The sequence below is a fragment of the Trachemys scripta genome, chromosome 3 (genome assembly GCF_013100865.1).
Source record: "Trachemys scripta elegans isolate TJP31775 chromosome 3, CAS_Tse_1.0, whole genome shotgun sequence".
In the NCBI taxonomy this organism is placed as follows: Eukaryota; Metazoa; Chordata; order Testudines; family Emydidae; genus Trachemys; species Trachemys scripta.
The window spans coordinates 57203960-57223936 of NC_048300.1; the positions used below are offsets into that span (position 1 = coordinate 57203960).

At 38.5% G+C, this 19977-nt stretch overlaps 1 protein-coding gene across 4 annotated transcripts in view; it reads left to right on the forward strand.

The window, feature by feature from the left end:
• KIF6 (kinesin family member 6) overlaps window positions 1–19977 on the forward strand; it is a 270556-nt gene that overhangs the window by 86346 nt on the left and 164233 nt on the right. For all 4 annotated transcript variants that reach the window (XM_034764803.1, XM_034764804.1, XM_034764805.1 and 1 more), the window contains exon 10: window positions 7599–7702. In XM_034764803.1, the coding sequence (XP_034620694.1) occupies window positions 7599–7702 (104 nt within the window). The remainder of the gene's footprint in view (window positions 1–7598; window positions 7703–19977) is intronic.

A 19977-nucleotide genomic window follows, 5' to 3' on the forward strand; every position in this document is an offset into this window, starting at 1 on the left:
AGTTGCTTATAACTTTGCCAAATCTTAGGGCTGAAATTTTCCATTCAGGATATCTGCCACAGGCTGAATTTGTTTGTTTGTTTGTTTGAAAATTTCAGCCAAAATTGTGTTGCTGATTCTGAGAAGAACACGGCTATGGAAAAATGTTGTTTTGTTTTGTGACCCTTTTATTTGTACAGCTCTAGTGCACCCATGCTTTGGGGGCAGGGACTTGAAATTTTGGCAGAAGGGCAGACTTTGTGTCAGGGATATCTCATCTCTGTGAAAATACACCCACATGTGGCCAAGTTGTAAGCCTTTGAAAGCCAGTTTCCATATGCTCAGTAGAGATCACTTAGATTTTATCAGCTAAATGCCCTGAAGATTTCACTCACATTAAGCATGCTCCAGCCCAAGGCTCAGCAGGACTTTCTCGTCAATTGCAGCTCTGGGCTGCTGCGGTGCCCTGCTAGATCTGGAAACCTGAACTGGGGAGCAGGGAGCCTGTTTTTTCCTGTGTGCTCAGTGACCCTCTACTGGGCCCAGGCAGTGTGAAGGAAGAAGCTGCCTGATTTGAATGTAGAGGGGACAAGAGCTGGAAGTGCAGGGTGGGGGTAATAGAGGGAGTAGATTGGGACAAGGAGCATTAGGGGAAGGGGAGTCAAAAGTAAGACAGGGGATGTTGGATGTGGAAAGAGGAAAATTGGGACTGGGAGTTCAGATACTATAATTAGCACAATAGATAAGCTGTTAGAAAATTAATAATTCTATCTTCAGAGGAGGGTTTGAATAGTGTGCAGTAAGTAAGGCACATGCCACACATTGAACAGTTAGTAGAAAATAAAATATTGAATAGCTGCTCATTAAGTGAGCACTGTCCATCCTGTGCCCTGAATGCAACAGGGCTCTTGTGAAAAAAACAGTATGTGATCAAGTAATTCAAGCATGTATCACAGTTAATTCAGCCCTCTCTGTGTATGAAGTTTGCACAGGCAACTTTAATTCTGACATTTACTAACTTTTGAGTCTTTGACTTTGTAAACTTAATGTTTTTAACATAGTAGTCTTGTGTGTGTGTAATATAGACAGTAGCAGGTTCCTGACTGCATAAGATTTCATTAACAAAAACTGAGACAAAAGTTAATTGCAAAGAGAGCCCAACTGCCAGAACAATAATGTTTAGAATTAATATGAAATGGCTTTACAAGTGTTGCTTCTACTGGAGTTTTCCAAATGGCTACTACATCAATGGCAGCCAAGTCTATGATGTCCAGTAAACACTCCAGCCTGATTGGTTTACTTTCCATATTTCATTGCCAAAATTCCTTTCCACAATAGCACATAGTACTTCTTGTGACGTGTTTCATTGTGCTCACTGCACTTCCTGTGTAGCTAAAGTAATTTAACTTTCAAACCCATGCTTTTCTCTGCCTTACCTTTCCCAAGCATGCTGCAGTTGCCTATGTACTGCTTGCCATGTGCTATTGCTTCTTTACTGTTCACAAAGTCAGTATGTGTGAATGCTTGTCTATTTTATATTTCTCTTTATTCTAATTTTGTTTTCATCCATAAGTAATAATTTTCTTATTAAAGATGGTCAGGAAGAAGAAAAAAGGGAGGAAAAAAATAACATCTGGTAAACAGAAGAACATTGATGGGATTTGTGTCAGTGGATACTTTATTGTTTCATATTGATGGCTTGAGATCAGAGAATTCTAAATGTAATCCTCATGTATATATCATCATCTGCCTTCCCTGATTAGTAATGGCATAATCTAGTAGGAAGATGGTACACCACATTTAGTACCACAAGCATCCTGACATTTTAGCTGAGAAAAACATCTTAATGCAGACATATTTTCCCTTGGCATTACCATTACCATCTTATCATTTTTATTTAATTTTTTTTAGACACAATGGGTCTCTTTATGGTTTCTGTTAATGCTGAAACTTTGCATTTAAGCCATGTGTACAGGTTTGATCCTTTAGAAGTTCGGTTAGATAAATACTACAAGAATAGAATTTACTTTTCTATGCTACAGTTAGTGCTATACAAAACTCCTAGCATAGAGAAGTGAGGGTTCTTATAGCCCCTTGCACAGTAAAATAATCCGAAAAATTAGAAGTCCTGAGCATCCAGCACCTTCCGGTAACTTCAGTGGGCTCTGCTAAGTGCTCAGCGCTTTTGAAAATTAGGGCACTTAAACATGTAAGTAAGGACTTAGGAATCTAATTTTCACTATTCATTTTTAAATCTTGGCTGTAAGCTTTAATTATTTCTTTATAATCCATTATTGGGGTTTTTTTTTACTAGCGTATTAGAAGTTTAAATATGTCAAGTTTTCTCCAGCTTCGAAATAAGAATTTCAGAGTTAGTTCTCCACTTTTCTGTTATAGAAGTGATTCACTGGTTCTCAGTTCCAGAAAAAACAGTGGGAGTGCCATCTACGTTTGTCTTGTTTCTTACAAATCTTGGTCCTTGCATTGGCAGAGATAGCAATGCAAGGTTGAACTCACTATACTTAGGGTGGGCAGAGATGAGAACTTTTACTGAGTTTTAGAAATTAACTATTCTTTCTAAGCTTACATTTAGCTTCCTTTAATCTCGTGTTTTCTGTAACAATAATTATTGATCCATGTTTATTTAGATGGCTATTTAAACTTAGAAGCATTCAGCAGAAATGGGAGGGAAAGAGGGTGGCAATAGCCATCTTAGTGATAAAATAGTTACAGCTTCATAGGTCTGTAGAAATAAGGTACACTACTGAGGTGGCATGCTTAATCCAGCACATAGTACGATGTAAGGCTTGGAACTGTTCCTTGGAGCTATCTTCAGGAAGGTCTGCTGTATTTCACTCTATCCAGGAAAAGAGGTTCCATTGCTCCAGTCACCATTAAGGAAGGAGGAAGAAGAATAAATCAGGAATAAAAATGGGATTTCTATGATAAAATGTTAGTAGTCCTTGTTCAGCTCCTGAGGGAAGCAGGGAGGATTGAGGAAGAGAGCAGGGGGCTGAGAAGGAAGTTCCAGAAGAGGAGATGGGTAATAATCCACACTCGTAAAGGAAAAGTTTGCCACAAAAAAAGTGAGAAACTGCTTCCTTTGTATATGTAACAGAATTAGAATATACACATTTCTCTATTTGACTTGTGGCTAATATTTCCATTAAAAGATGCTATATGCAACAGCCAGATTCATTGCATATTTACTTCATTTGATGAGAAGGTCTGAACTCCTGAAACTTGGTACATTAGGAAGTAAAATAAAAAGTAATTTTCTGCACTGGTTACAGAACCAATAACTTGTTTCCTTTGAAAACTCAGAGAGCATCATTTTAAGGAATGACCAGTCCAGTACACTACAGCACATAATGATAGATGTCTCAGCAAGTGGGCTGCATATTGAAGATCAAACGATAGTCTCTTCTGACACAGTACAACATTTGGGTAATGTTACATAAATTTCTCCAGAGGGGGAAAGCTTGGATGCAGTGAGGAAAGAGTGATAGATGAGTTGCAGTATATAGAGAACAACAAAGATCTCAGAAGGAATATAAGTTCAAGATAAAATCTCATTATATTATTTTGTTGATATCCAACTACTAGTATTGGAACCCATAATTCTTAGCCTCCATTTCTGCAATTTTATGTCCACTGTCTTTGAAAACTGGACCATTGCTTTTCATCTTTGAAGAACACAGAATTTGAATGATTCTAGTTTAAACAATTTTTGGTCCCTTTTTTGTTCAGCATAACTTCTATAATCAATTCTTTTTAATACTCTAAAATAATCATTATAATTTTTGAAGTCTGACACGGTTAATTTTTAATTGTATATTTTGTATTTCTGTGGACCCATAATTGGTTAATTTAAAAAAAGTGAAGAAAGGGTTTTATATGACATAGGAGGCAGTTGATTTCTCAGGCATGTTTTTTTCTTTTGATTAATGAGTATCCTAACTGTGACTGACATTTACTGTTATCTAACACATTTCAGCCACCACTGTTAATGGCTCTGTGTTTATTTTAACTTGTTCTGAAAGTTCAGAGGGGATAGGAGTGATCCTTGCTGGGTCTTCTCAGACATTGCTATAAATTCTTTCTCCCACAACTCTAGCTATTAAAAAAACTTAAAATGAGAGACAAAATGAAGGATAATAAAAGAAGTTTAACATTGCATGAGACTTTTTTTTACCATATAGGATTAATCCTGCCACACCCTTTTCATGGCCACAGAAGTCTTAATTGCAGTGGAACACATACAGGGTCTCCAACATTTACTAAATACTGCAGAGCTTTTCTTCGCATGTTCAGTGTGCTGCTGTCTTCAAGGTGGTGTTTGGGGAGCAAAGCATAGTTGGACTAGGGAGGATCAGAAATGGAGTTAGTGGATCTGCGATTTTATGAATCTATTGGCCATTCGCTCCCATGGAATAAGGGAATAAAGCACAAGAACCACAGAGGCTACATGGTTCCATGACCACACTGAGGCCTAAGGGGATTCCTTGTCCATCACTACCACAATTCTCTTCCCAGTGCACAGCTGTGTGTGCTGGGCTTATGATTTGGCACATAAAATTGAACACCATACTAGTTTCATGATTCATCATCTTTACTGTAAGTGCGGGTCATACAAAGGGTGTGCGTAATACCTTAATGCTACTAAGGTAAATTTGACTCTGATATGTATTTTATCTCTCACTATGGAGAGATACTGTATGTTTTTCACTGTGTATCTCAGCTAAACTGACCAACAGATGTGGAATCTTTTGATGCCCATTTCCTTCTCTTCTTCTTTAAAGCAGTTTAGCTTTAACTACCTCTGTTTCCAGACAAAAGCAGGATTTAGTTCAAACTAAAAACCAAATGCTGAGCCTCAATTGAATCTAGTATGCTGTTGGCACTAATTAAAAACTAAAATAATAGTGTGATGTTCCCCTGGTGTTATCTGGACCAGTGATCTGCTAGGTCACTCCAATCCTTGACTCCGGGAGCCAGCCTTACCCTGCTCTGCTATGAGAACCCTAACTCCTGGGCTGTTCACGCACAGCCTCTAGTGTGTAAGTTGCTCCCAGCTACGTGAGTGAGCATTTTTGGCCAGCCGCTGCTTGGACTGTACAACCGAATGACACTAGCCAATATCTCTGGTCCCAAACAGAACCCTAGGATCTTCCGTCTTTCAGTGTCCAGTTATGCCTGCTGGACGCTGCAAGCTTATATGAGTTCATCAATTTAACAAAGAAATTGTTATCCCAAAGGCTTGTTATCCCAAGGGGAGTCTCTGACACACTTCAAACCAAGCACACTGCTTCAGGTAGAATAAACAAACAAATGTATTAACTACAAAAATAGATTTTAAGTGATTATAAGTCAAAGCATAACAAGTCAGATTTGGTCAAATGAAATAAAAGCAAAATAGATTCTAAGGTGATCGTAACACTTTCAGTGCCCTTACAAACTTAGATGCTTCTCACCACAGGCTGGCTGGTTGCCCTTCAGCCAGGCTCTCCCCTTTGATCAGCGCTTCAGTCGCTTGGTGGTGATGTCTGTAGATGGAGGTGGAAGAGACGGGAAGAGCATGGCAAACATCTCTCCCTTTTATCATGTTCTTTCTTCCCTCTTGGCTTTGCCCTCCCCCCCTTCAGGGTCAGGTGAGCATTACCTCATCGTAGTCCCTGACTGACCAAAGGAAGGGGGGTGACTTACTGGAGAATCCAACAGATCCTTTGTTGCTGCCTAGGCCAGTGTCCTTTGTTCCTGTGAGGCTACACTGGGTTTGTCCCATACATGCCCTGATGAGGTGTGAAATGCCCCTCTGTTCCTGGAGAGTTTTGCCTGGGCTTGTTTTAAGCCATGAGGACACATTTTCAGCCTCATAACTATATACATGAAATTACAACTTATAACATTACTATAACAACAATGCTCAGTGCATCATGAGCCTTCCAAAGACACCCGACATGACAAACTTTGCATTGGATACCACACAATTGTATTATAAGGATGAACATGAGGGTTCAGGGGGTTCCCCTGAGATACAGAATGTTACAAATACTATTTTATAATTATGGTTATGAGCTTATTTTTAACACTGTTTAAAAAAAATCAACATTTTACTCCTACCCTGTAGATTGCATTTCAAATATAGATCAGATATATTTTAATCTGCGTAACATTTGAAATCACTATCTAAAGGTGAAGGGTCAGTTGCGTGCATTGCCTTTTTATACTTCCAGACCAAATTTTCACTTTAAACTCTGTACCAAGCACTGGGTCAGTATCAGAGAGTAACAGTAGAGTAACCAATCCTAATATCAGATTAAAATTCCCTGACATGCCAATGGGAATACAGCACATTTATGGTGGTAATCAGAGAGTTTGTAATGAGACATTCACCAGCATATTTAATTCCCTTATAAAATGCTTTGTTGAGTTGGAGTAAAACTTTCAAAGTACATATGGTCCTAGTTACTTCAACATTAAAAAAAACTTTCAACAGCATTTTAGTTATTTTTTAAAAAATCAGAAATGCAGGAAATTCAAAGTTACAGTTAAATTTATGGTTAAGACATCCATATATTTGAAAGGATTTTAAGGCATGATTAGGACACCCAAAGAATCTTAACTCCAGAGAGCATATACAATCAGATATGTTTAATTTTGCCCAAAATCCATGCCATGTAACATTTGGAAGGGCTGCCTTTTTTAAGCTATTGTATGTGGAATCAAGGCTTTCATATTTATTAAGGGTTTTGAAAAATAATGTACTTTTGATATATCTCTAATTCATCATAAGATGTTAATTCATTAAAAGGGCAAAATCCTGAGAGGTGCCAAGTACCTGCTGTTCATATTTCAGTCAAGGGGAGTTGCAGGAGGTCAACACCTCACAGGATTTATTCCTAGGAGGATATTGTGTTGCCAGATGTCTCCTCATACAAACTTTCTGTTTTAGAGCAATGAGATCCAGGTTCCAATAATGACAAAATTAGGAAACACAATATAGATATTCAAATCACCTCCTCAATTACTTCTACTTATTAATGTGGTTTAATTACTTCTCATTATGTTGATTCATAATACTTGCTGGTTGTTGGCTGTATATGAATGAGGCACAGTGTAAGTTTATATTGGAGAATATTGATTTTTATATTTAAAAAAACTTCTAAATTAAAAATTTAGTTTATATTTAGAAACTTCTTTTGCTAAAGAATAAAAGAATGATCCAGCTTTGGGGTGTGGTTGTCCAATCTTTTTCTCTTTTTGGCAAAGATACAATAACAAGCAAAAGTAATGTCATAAAATTCTCTTCCACTCCAATGACAAATTATTTTTCTTATATGTAATCTTTTAAAATCATGCTGTACATCTATGTCTTCTAACACATACAATTTACTGATTTTGGAAGGCTTTTTCCAGTTTTATAAATGGAAAAGACAAAAAAAAAGTGGAATATATTTAGTCATTTTGGCCTATTTGAAAAAAGGGAAATTGTAAAATGAGAGTGAAAGAAACACACACAGTGTAATGTTCTATTGATCTCAGGTTTCTAATGCAAAGATCATGGTCTAGCCATTAATCAGAAGGTGATGCTTGTTTTACTGCCTTGCCATTTGTAGATGATTATCCAGCTGAAGAAGGTGATCCAGGAACTGAAGGATGAGCTGGCCATGGTGACTGGGGAGCAAAGAACAGAAGAACTCACACAAGAAGAGCTACTTCAGTAATGCTTAATAGTTTCTTTTTCTACATTCACAGTGAAAGTTTTTGTTACCTTCTCTGTTGGCATAATGAAGTCCAAGTGACCTCAAAGCATTAAATTCCCCGGAGACAATAATAAAGTGCAGTTAGACGCCAGGTTAGAGTGGCAACTTTCCATGAAAAGCTGTACTAGGCTGCTGGCAGTGTTTTCATAGCCTCAGCTTTGAGGAAGTAAAGAAAAGAGAATGTGAAGGATGGGAATATCCATCAGATCCCAGCTGAGAAGTGTTGTATAATAATGCAAAGTAAAAAACCCCCAAGCACTTTCAATACTGGATGTAAGATCTGAAAAGAATTCAAGAACCGTCCTTTGTGTTGAGAAGTATCTTGCTGCAGTCCCGTATCAAAGAAAACTTGCACTACTAATACAAGGTACATCCGTGCCTTAAAAGCCAAACATCTAGAATTTTATCAAGCATAATATTCAAAGAGCATGTTCAATACATATAAGTGTTTTGGGAGCATATAACTTTGCTGTAATAAAACAGTAGAACATAATGTAAGGTAGTGCTATGCCTGGTCTAGAAATATAGTTTGGAGCCGCTATACTCTATTCCAGTGGTTCTCAGCCAGGGGTATGTGTACCCTGAAGGGTATGCAGAGGTCTTCCAGGAGATACATCAACTCACCTACATATTTGCCTACTTTTACAACAGGCTAGATAAAAAGCACTAGAAAAGTCAGTACAAACTAAAATTTCATAGACTATGACTTGTTCATACTGCTCTATATACTATACACTGAAATGTAAGTATAATGCTTATATTCCAATTGATTCATAATTATAATATGGTAAAAATGAGCAATTAAGCAATTTTTCAGTATTAGTGTGCTGTAATACTTTTGTATTCATATGTCTGATTTTGTAAGCAAGTAGTTTTTAAGTGAAGTGAAACCTGGGGGCTACGCAAGACAATTCAGACTCCTGAAAGGGGTACAGTAGTCTGGAAATGTTGAGAGCCATTGCTCTATTCCCAGCTTTGATAATGACTATCTATGTGGTTTTGGGCAACTCACTTAATTTCTCTATTCCTCATCTGTAAAAAGAAATTAATACCTGTTTAACAGAGTGTCGAGAGGATTAATTAATTATTTAACAAGTAAGTGATTTGATGTTAAATGCTAAATATTTATTACTATTAATATATTATTAGTACTAAACTCATCCAAAGGAGGACTAGCAGTGCTAATAGTCTCCATTCAGGAGAAATGGCAAATGTTAGTGGCTTGAACCCTCACCAGAAACGTTAATGTGCATTTTGTAGTTGGGTTAGTGTGTTGAAGTTTCTGGGTTAAAAAAAACCCAATCGGTATGTGTATTGAGGATGAGGAACCAGACAGAAATCTGTAAATGTTAAATCTTGCAAAGTAGATCTGAACCATTCCCAACATGGGTAATTATATTCTGCCTACTTAAAATGTCTTTGCAGTTTTTACTAGATTGTTAATTTATCATTCTGCCAAAAAATTGGGAGGTATCCCTCTCCCAACACGATCTGTGCCCCAAATACCTTAGAAGCTAATATCAGACATGACATAATGAGGGAGTAATAAGATAGCAGGTTGAAAGACAGGGTTAACATGTGTTGGATACTGTGGTTATTCAAAAAGTGCTAATGGCCAGCATAGTGGAGTAAAGAATTTTTTGTTTGTTAATAGAAGAAAGGAATTTATTTGTTGGCTAATTTCTTGTTGGCATCACAGAAGTGAGTCTTGAAGAAGCTGAATGAGGAGTCATCTTGTCTACATGTTGACTTTAAAGACTTCAATTTTCTCACTTTTGTCTTTGTGATTTATTTTTAGATTCCTCATTAGTTTGTGGATTTTGACATTTGGTAGGATATGACTTGTGTGAGAAAACATCAAAATGTTCTTTGTTTTGCAACATTTTGTTATCAAGTAGATATGTGAAATGTTACATGCATTACATCAATTTTTCTCTCTGGGCTTGTCTGCTACAGGATTTTTGTCATGTTCTGTGATGCTGGTTCTTTTAATTGCTTTTGAGGTCATGATCACTAATCCTACTTATGGAGATTTCCTGCCTTTGCTATTCTCTTCCCCAAGATTGACAGTCAGATATGGTGGTACAACATGGTAGTTGTGTGCATCTGGAAAACCTACTTTAAGCAATGTGTGAATACAAATGCACAAGTTTTGAAGGGCATGAATTGAAATAAATTAAGTGTTATTCTATTATGTCATTGCTTTTTATCTTAATAACCCTATAAGGTATACAAAAGCACTCTATTCTGACTTCTCAGAAAAGGTAACATGGCTGCCTCTGAAAGGAGTGGCACGGAATTTCTCATTCTAATCCTTTCAGAGCAACTAGGGAGATGATTGTCTGCCTTTAAGGAACACTGAGTGGCATAAAGCAAAACTGCTTAGCAGGACCTTACTTGTGTTAAGACAACCATTTTTGGAATATAGACCATAAAATTCTACATTCTCTTAACTTGGTCTTTTAGTTACAGTTAGTTCAGAGTTGTGCAATGTGGATATTTGTCTTTTCAAAAATTATTCTTTGCTGGAATGAAGAGCTCTGTAATTAAGATAGAGAGCCAAACTTAAGTACCAATGATTGAGATACAACACATTTCCTGGAGGTTAATAATCAACAAGGAATGCCTCTGGCCATTAACCTCAGCCAGACATTAACCCCAAAGAATTGCCTTGTTCAAGGTCATTACTGCTATTGCAGACTAAAAATGGCAAACAAAAATAGGCATATATGGCATATATGGGTTTTTTTTAATGGTTAATGTAGTTTCAAAGGGTATGTAGAAGGCATTGCTAGAGAATTGATGCCCTGTACACAAGCAAGTCAAATTGCTTGAATCTCAACATTCCATTCAGTTTATAATGATAATAAACCCAAGTTTGGATGATTAAAGAGGGGAAAGTTTCTAATGTCAGGATCTAGTTATTTGTTTAGTTTGTGTGTTTTTGCACATAGACTCTGTAGAAAAACAGTTGGAGGTGAAATAAACAGCCAAATGAAAGTTTATAAAGTTTGTGTTTTAGTGAAAATGACTTTCTGTATTTGTTTGAACTTCTACACATTTCTTCTGTTTGTTCTGATAAAATAATAACTGTGTAGTTGAAGACTATTTAATATATTCTATTGTAGGAAATAAAATTATTTAAAAACATATATTGTGAAAAGCAACAAAGAGTCCTGTGGCACCTTAAAGACTAATAGATGTATTGGAGCATAAGCTTTCATGGGTGAATGTCCACTTCGTCAGACGCATGTAATGGAAATTTCCAGAGGCAGATATAAATATGCAGGCAAGACTCAGTCTGGGGATAACGAGGTTAGTTTAATCAGGGAGGGTGAGGCCCTCTTCTAGCAGTTGAGGTGTGAACACCAAGGGAGGAGAAACTGCTTTTGTAGTTGGCTAGCCATTCACAGTCTTTGTTTAATCCTGATCTGATGGTGTCAAATTTGAAGTGTTCTAGCTGATCTGGTTAGACAGCTGTAGACACCAGCGACACCATCACAGGACCTAACCAGACCAGCCCTCATTTAGTGTCTCTCTGCCCAATACTGCAAACCTCTACTCACAGGATTAATTCCATTTATTGAAATTGTCCACATGAGAAAGGACTGCTCACATGAGCGAAAGTTTGCAGGAACAACCATAAACTAGGGAACAAATATAAGTGGACAGTCCTGTATGGAGGTGGCAGCATGATGATCTGCTATTGAGTGTGTGACTGTGAAACCTCTATGTTATAAATTTGCATCAGGTTCTTATACATTTTAATCTAAATAGAATTACTTAATAGGTTAGGAATGGGGCAGATGGTTATGACATACAGTAGAGGAGAAGAGATGCTGAATATAGGCTGATACAGCATGCTGAGTTTGTCCATAAATAGGAGTCACCTTACAATAATGGCTCTCAGAGACACAGTGAATAATTCTTTTAGAATAGCGGCAGCCTGTTTGGCCTAAAACATTAGGAATCTCTGCCAGATTAGCATTTCTTGTTAGATGTTGCTACTTATCCTATCAAAGGAAATTATAACTAACATCAACTGTGGAGTTCAGATACTATTTGCAAATTTCTACTGTGTTAACACATCTTCCGTTGATCTTAAATGATCTGTACTTAAACTATATATTTTGAAATATTCAGGGTATTTGTAGTTCTTTTGCTTCAAAATTCTTAAACTTTAATAGAAGTCTTTCTCTGGTCTTTCCTTAAGGTTTATGTAATATATTATAAATCAGGAGCAGGTAATTAAGTAGAGAAGTGAACACTAAATATGTCCAGGACAAATCTGTACAGTACCTTCATATTTTAGCAGTTTCATTGTGTTCCTTTGCCTAAATTTTGGGAAGACCAAAATAAAATTAGACTTTTCAAGGCATTCTGTACTATGTGGTATAATCAGTTTATTGTTTGTTTGATGCTGATACAGATACCCAAAAGAAACATTGAAGTACAAAACACCTGAGCTAAAATCTTTCAAGCACTAAGCAAGTACTTCATTTGCTATCTTTGTATAATTGTTTATTTCAGTTAGGCGGCTCTTTTCAGTAGAGGAGGGATACAAAAATGTAGCAAGGGCCTGTGGATAAGCAATGGAGCTCAGGGCCAGGAGTAGTTTTCTAATCGAATCGAATTTATAATGTGTCCACGACCATATATCTTAGCACTAACAAAATTAAATAAGCATCCAAATAATCAGAAAAATTGTATTCTCTCTCTTTCTCATTAATGGGGTGCACATGGAAAGTGGTGATACTACTTCTCTACCTCTTTACTTCTCCCCTCTTCTCAAGACTAATCAGTAAAACGGGCATAGTGATACTTCTGACTGTTGTCTCTTAGGTTTGCTGTAGGAATTAATTAGTTAATGTTCGAGTGTTTTGAACATATAATTAGCTATAAAAGTATTATATTTCAAATTACTTGATTCATTACTTTCTGCCAAGTGCATCTTGCGTAATGGGCTACATCCCATTTGTCTTACTGCAGTAGTCCCAACTGAGGTCAATGAACTATTCACCTGAGTAAAATGAGTAGTGTTTGGCCCAGTACATGAAAATGTTTCTGTAGCTGGTTCTTTCATTTTCTTTTTTTACTCAAATAGAGGGAGGATCTTCCAGTTGTTTTTTTAATTAGTGGAAAGGGAAAAATATCTCTCAGGGAGACCATATAACGCTGCATTGTCGCATTGTTTTTCACAACATTCAAAACAAAATGAAAAACAAATGTGCTTGACTCTTCTAGTATATAGTACATTGTTACACAGCACAAGTCTTGAGAATAAAGCTACAACTGCCTCTGGAATTCTAACCTTAAATTCTATCTTCTGTAGGTAGTATTTACCTTATTTCTCTATATATAGGGTTGTATTATTTTTATACTTGGTTAAACATGTAAGAGTTCTGCTGCTCTCATTTAGTTTATTTAAATATATAATATTATCTTCTGCTAGACTTTATGGTTCAGAATGGAGTTCATAAAATGCTGTCAAAATAGGAGTTGCTTCCTTTGAATCTCACAGTCCTCTTTTTTAACTATAATGGGCTGATCCCTAAATGTTTCTTGGAGCTAAAGAATTAGTTCCTTGTTTAGAAAAAATTTTTGGAACCCTTTGCACACTTGAAAAAACATGTATAAAATAGCAGCATGAGTACACCCACTAGAAGGTAATTGTATACTCACAGGTTTCTGTATTATAATTTAAAATTTAAAAAAAGTCACATTTAAATGGAATCGTTCTCCTTTTTTTTTTTGTAAGTAGCATGCCAGAAATAAAAGGGAGAGGCCTTTTTGTTTGAATGATGTTGGTATAATTTCTTTCTCCGAATGAGCTCACTAGCAACCTAAGTTTTATGCCCAGAAAATCAGGATTTCAAATCAAAACATTTGTGTTCCATAGCACCCACGCTTCCAGAATCCATGCCAGTTGGAACTCTCTAAACCTGGGACTGGAAATGCTGGCTTAGCACTTCAGTCTATTAATAACTTTAACTTCTTTCAGGTACACACACTATTGCAATAGCTTTTTATTTTTAACTTAATCAACTATTGTTCATCTTTTTCATGTGCTGGACTTGTCATCAGTCCCTTCTGGCTTTTATTTTCCCAATTCAACATTTTGACATCTTTATGCTAGCACAGTACTAAAATATTGCACTGTGATAAAACATAGAGCTTTAACAGTCACACAAGGCTTAAGCTGCTATACAAACAATGCAGATAGTATTTTCGTTTACAAAAAGGGGAATGGAGTTCAAGAGCTCATATTGGCTGATATTGAGTCCATATCAACTGCGAGGTGGAGATGACAAAGGGTATAATTACCTTGTCTCATATCAAGACAGCTATGAAAGGTAAGAATAACAATGTGCAAAAAAATCTTTACCATATTTTCCCCTGATTGTAACCGAATACACTACAGGCTGGTGACATAGCTCTAGGTGTGCAGGAGCTCTGTACTTCCACAAAATGATCCTTGTAAGCTGCATCAGTTTGATGGACAGATTAATTTATATTAGAGTTTCATACTGCAGCCCTTCACCGTGGTATCTGAGCACCTACATTTAAAATGGCCAGTACATAAGAATAGAAATATGGCCATTCTGGGTCAAACCAATGGTCCATCTACCCCAGTAGCCTGTCTGGCCAATGCCAGCTGTTTCAGAGGAAATAAACAGAACAGGGCAGTTATCGAGTGATCCATCCCTGTCATCCACTCCTAGTTTCTGGCAGCTAGAGGCTTAGGATACCCAGAGCATGAGGTTGCATCCCTGACCATCTTGGCTAATAGCCATTGATGGACCTATTCTCCATGAACCTATCTAATTCTTTTTTGAACCCAGTTATAATTTTGGCCTTCACAACATCCCCTGGCAATGAGATCCACAGACTGACTATGCATTGTGTTAAGTAGTACTTCCTTTTGTTTGTTTTAAACCTGCTGCCTATTAATTTCATTGGGTGACCCCAGGTTCGTGTGTTATGTGAAGGGGTAAATAACACTTCCTTATTCACTTTCTCCACACCATTTCTGATTTTTTAGACCTCCATCATATCCCCCTTACTCTTCTCTTTTCCAAGGTGAACTGTCCCCGTCTTTTTAATTTTTCCTCATATGGAAGCTGTTCCATACCTCTAATCGTTTTTGTTGCCCTTCCAACATTTTTGTTGCCCTGTACCTTTTCCAACTCTAATATATCTTTTTTGAGATAGGGCGGCCAGAGCTATACACAGTATTCAAGGTATGGGCTTATCAGGGATTGCATTATTATATTTTCTGTTTTATTATCTATCCTTTTCCTAATGGCTCCTAAATTCTGTTCACTTTTTTGACTGATGCTGCACATTGAGTGGATGTTTTCAGAGAACTATCCATAATGACTCCAAGATTTTTCTTCAGTGGTAACAGAAAATTTTAATCATTGAGGTGTGTGTCTTTTCAGAGGTAAAAACATGTCCGAAAAGTGAAAGCTTTTCTTTTATGGTGAACTAACTGTTTAAAGAGTGTTGGAACGCACGTTAGTGAAGAAAGTGTTACTACTGTGTTTTCACTGAAATGCTGACATTTCTGAAATGACTGTTTTCAAAGCTGCTTCAAACAATATGTGAGCTTGGTACAAAATGGACTAAAGAACTGGTTTTAATCATGTAACTTATTTCTCATATGATCAGCAGGGCAAAAAACTGAGTTCTGCTTAATTTCTATAGATTAAAGGTATGATTGGTTTTATTTTAAAAGTATAAGTAATAAAAGAGTAGTTCGTTTTTCAGATATGGACACCTAACAAGAATGGAGAAATTCAGATGCTTAAATTAGAATTTGCACATCAAGGTGCCTGTTTGATTGTCCAGTTGTGGGATTTAGGCATCTATTATTTCTTTTAAATGATGGTTCTACTCTGAACATCAATTGTGTAAGAAAATGCCATTTTTACTCATCAGTTCCACTCTCTGGGTGTATGGGTCAAATCTGTTGCTTCAGTGACTATGATTTTTACTCCAGTTAGCTCTGTAGAATCAGGGAGTATGTCTACACTTGAAATGCTGCATCACTGCAGCTATGCTGCTGTAGTGCTTTAGTGTAAACACTTACTACAGCAATGGAAGGGGTTCTTCTATCGCTGTAGTAAATCCACCTCCCTGAGACACAGCAGTTAAGTCAATGGAATTCTTCCATCGACCTAGCTCGGCCTACACCAGTCAACCTACAACATTTATGATCATCAACTTAGTGCCACAAACAAGATATAGGGGCTATACCAGTATTCTCCTTTTTCTTCTCAAAACTGTCCATCTCCTTCTTGAACTGATATTGCACATTCCAATATTCCAGGTTTGGACCAACTCTATGGCCCTTTGATTAATTTTTCTAAAATTGTATTTTTGGTTTGCTGTTGCAAGATATTATGACTATTTTTATTTTAATGAGACTTTACTGTATTGGCAGCATTATTTAAATCTTATTCACAAACGTCAATCTAATCAGTTTTTTGCAGCATGACTAGGATCAAGAGAACCCAGAAAATTGCAAGGATTTACAATCTCCCTGTAGAAGTCCTGTAGGCTTTACTTCTTTCTGTAGAATCTAAGGCCTGGCCTACACTAGAAGGGGGGTGGGGGGGAATTAATCTAAGTTCATGTAGCTGAAGTCGACATACTTAGACCTACTCACCGTGGTGTCTTCACTGCGGTGAGTCAACTGCTACTGCTCCCCTGTCGACTCTGCCTGCGCCTCTCACGTCGGTGGAGTACAGGAGTCGACGGGAGAGTGCTCGGGGGTCGATTTATTGCATCTAGACTAGACACGATAAATCGACCCCCACTGGATCGATCGCTGCCCGCCGATCCGGCGGGTAGTGTAGACATACCCTAAGACTGAAATATTCAAACTTGTATACTTTAAAGAAAGCTCCAAAGATGTGACCTGGAGTAAAATTTTCAAAAGCACCAAGTTTCATTTTCAGAAGTGACTTACCTTTAAAAATCTGGCTCTTAAATGCCTATTTAGGCATTGCTGAAACAGTGTTGCAAAGCCTAACTGATTTAGGAGCCTAAATCACATTTTTAAAAGGGATTTAGGTACATAAGTGCAACATCCTGTTGACAGTTGATGGAATTTAGACACTTAAGTGCTTAAATCACTTTTGAAAATGATGTTAAAGCTCCTAAATCAGTTAGGTGTTGCAACACTGAGCAAAGCAATGCCAAATACCTTTTAAAATCTGGGCCTAAATTTCACTGACTTTCATTGTAGTTTTATTGATTTAGGCTCCTAAGTCATTTAAGGACTTTTGAAAATGTATCTCTTATTTGCAGAAGTGCTGAGCACCCATAACTCCCACTGAAATCATAGGAACTTCAGGTGCTCAGCCTCTCTGAAAGTCAGAGCACATATTTATAGAGCCCTGCGCAGGTACACAAATGTGTATCTGCATCCGATCCGCTATCCCCAAAAATTATCCGTGGATTTGCTGGGCTCTACATTGGGGGCTGGGCTGAGGCTGGAGCACGGTCGGAGAGAATCGGAGGCAGCTGTGGGGAACCTGCACGGAGTTGCGGACCCCCCGCTTGTCCTCGGTCAGGCGGGGAGCCTGGGGGGTGGGGATGCAGCCGGGGGCTGCTCTCAGGCACCTCCCCCCCCCATCCTCCTCTGCACCGCGGGCAGGTGGAGGGTCTGCTGCTGGCCTGGCAAGAGGAGGGAGACCTGTGGAGCTGTTTGGGGGCTGCTCAGGTCCACTGCGCTCTGCACAGCTGGCCACCTGGCTCGTTTAGTGGCCAGGCTGCGGCTCTGAGCCATCCCGCTCCCCGGCCAGAGCCAGGTCAGGGAGAGCCGCACTGTCAGCTCCTCCCGCACCCAGTGTCCCTCCCCCCCACTGCCAAATGTCCCAGCCCCCCACTCAGTGTCCCTTCCCCCCAGCCTCCCCACCAAATGTCCCAGTCTCCCCACTCAGTGTCCCTGTTTTCCAGTACCCCCGCCCAGTGTCTCTGCCCACCAGCCCTTCCACCCAGGGCAGGTGGAGGGACTCAGCCTCCCCACAACTGCTAGCGTGGCTCTCCCCAACCCAGCTCCAGCTGGGGGGAGTGGCTCGGAGCTGCAGCCCGGCCATGGTAAGAGCCAGGCAGGCAGCTGTGGAGAGCTGCGACGGACCCTCCACTTGCCCTGGGCGTGGGGCCCAAGCAGCCCCCGACCCAGTGTCCCTGCCCCTCAGGTCCCCTGCCCAGAGTAGGTGAAGGGTCTGTGTCGTAGCTCCTCACAGCTGCCCACTCGGCTCTTACCATCAGAGTCCTGCGCGGATACAAAATTTGTATCCACATCCACGCTGCTACCCACAGAAATGGTCCATCGATATAAAGCGGATACCCGCAGATTTGCAGGGCTCTACATATTTAGCATCCTAAATAAGCATTTGGTGCCTAATTTTAGACATCCAAGTTTCAAAACTTTCGTTTAAGTTTCTAGTCTAGTAAAGTGCCAGACTTCCCCCATTCATCTTAATTGGATGTTAATTCTAAAGCCTAATTATAGTTGCTTAAGAGTCACATTGTTAGCTTTGGCACTGCTGATTAAGGCCAATAGGAGTTTGCTCAAAATGATTAGCATACTAAAAATATCCAGCTAATAATACCCTTGTCTGTTGTGGCTGGACTTATCAGTCACAGTTTCCTTCATTTGGAATGAACTTACTTTGGGAACAGCAACACAAGCATTGAATATGAAAATAATCAAATATTATTTCAATTTGGAAAATTTGGAGGCATTTGTTGCTTTCCTTAAAAATTAAGATAATCGCAATTGGCCTGAACCTGAAAGGACTGAGCCTCTTCAACTCCATTTGGCTTCATTGAAAGTTGAAGGGGCTCCACACTTCAAAGGATCAGACCCAATGTTTGTAGCATTGCTACCTTAAAAATGTTGGAGCTTCTGGATGCAAATTGAGGATTTTCTGTGCTCTCTAGAAAACCTAACTAGTCTACCTTTTAAAGAATATAAAGTCACAAGACCTTTAACAGAGCTTGAATATTTCTTTCTAATGTGTTAACATTGTATTGTAGCAAGACTTTGTGCTGTGTATCCATCTACCCGATAAACATAGAAGGGTGAAATCCTGATCCCATTAAAGCCACTGGAGTTTTGGCATTGACTTCAATGAGGCCAGGATTTCACGCACATTACTCTTTTTAAATCTAGCAATGGCTGTGCTAGCGTAATGCAGTAATTGAATGAAACATGATAATTTACAAGCTCACGTATCACTCATTTTCACTTTACAAGAAATTGGATCTCAGCAACAATTTATGCTATATAGTTTACCAATGCTGGGTTTCTTTGTTTTGTCCATGTCAGAGCCAAGTATTTATATGAAAACATTAAAACTGATACTAGAATGGGATCTACAGCTTTTTTTTATTTTTTTATATATATATATATAAGCATTTGAGTACTCAGGACCTAATACAATTATATAAGGTGGCTAAAAAAAGCATGTGTCAGTATATACAGTAATTAGCATCTATAGTTTTCCATTACAGTAAGGGCCAAATCCTGCTTACCTAAAAAGGAATCATCTACTTGCCTCAGTAAGCCAAGCGATATTTGAACCAGGAAGCTATTTTTACATTAGCCTTTTTTAGGAAATGTATTATTATTATTATTATTTATTATTATTGTTTATTAGTAGTAGTATGACCATAGTATCTAGGCACCCCAATCATAGACCAGGACCCCGATTTAGCTAGGCACTGTGCACACACAGAACAAAAAGACAGCCTCTACCCCGAAGAGCTTTCAAACGGAGTATAAGAGAAGAGACAACAAATGCATCCAGACGGATAGGAATGTACAAGGAAACAGTGAGACAATATTTTCTACATTGACAAGACAGACACATGGTAGTGGAACGGATAGAACACACAAGCAGAGTGAACAATGTGATGGTGAAAAACGTCATGTTCCATGATTTATTTATTTGCTTGGTATTCAATGGGTTAATTTAGGAGAGGATCAGCTAAATGGAAAGGGAATGGAAGAGCAGGGGGGTGAAGGGAACAGGTCAGGGGAGGAGAGGGTAAGAGGGGCAAGTATGCTGTGAAGCTGTGATGAAGAGACTTTGAGGGGGTTGGAGGAGAAAGGGGAGGGTTGGTGCAAACAACGAATCCGCACAAGGCAGAGACAGTCAGAATGGTATGCTTTTGACTGGAATGTCCAAAGGTCTCTGCCTTGACTGGTTCTGTT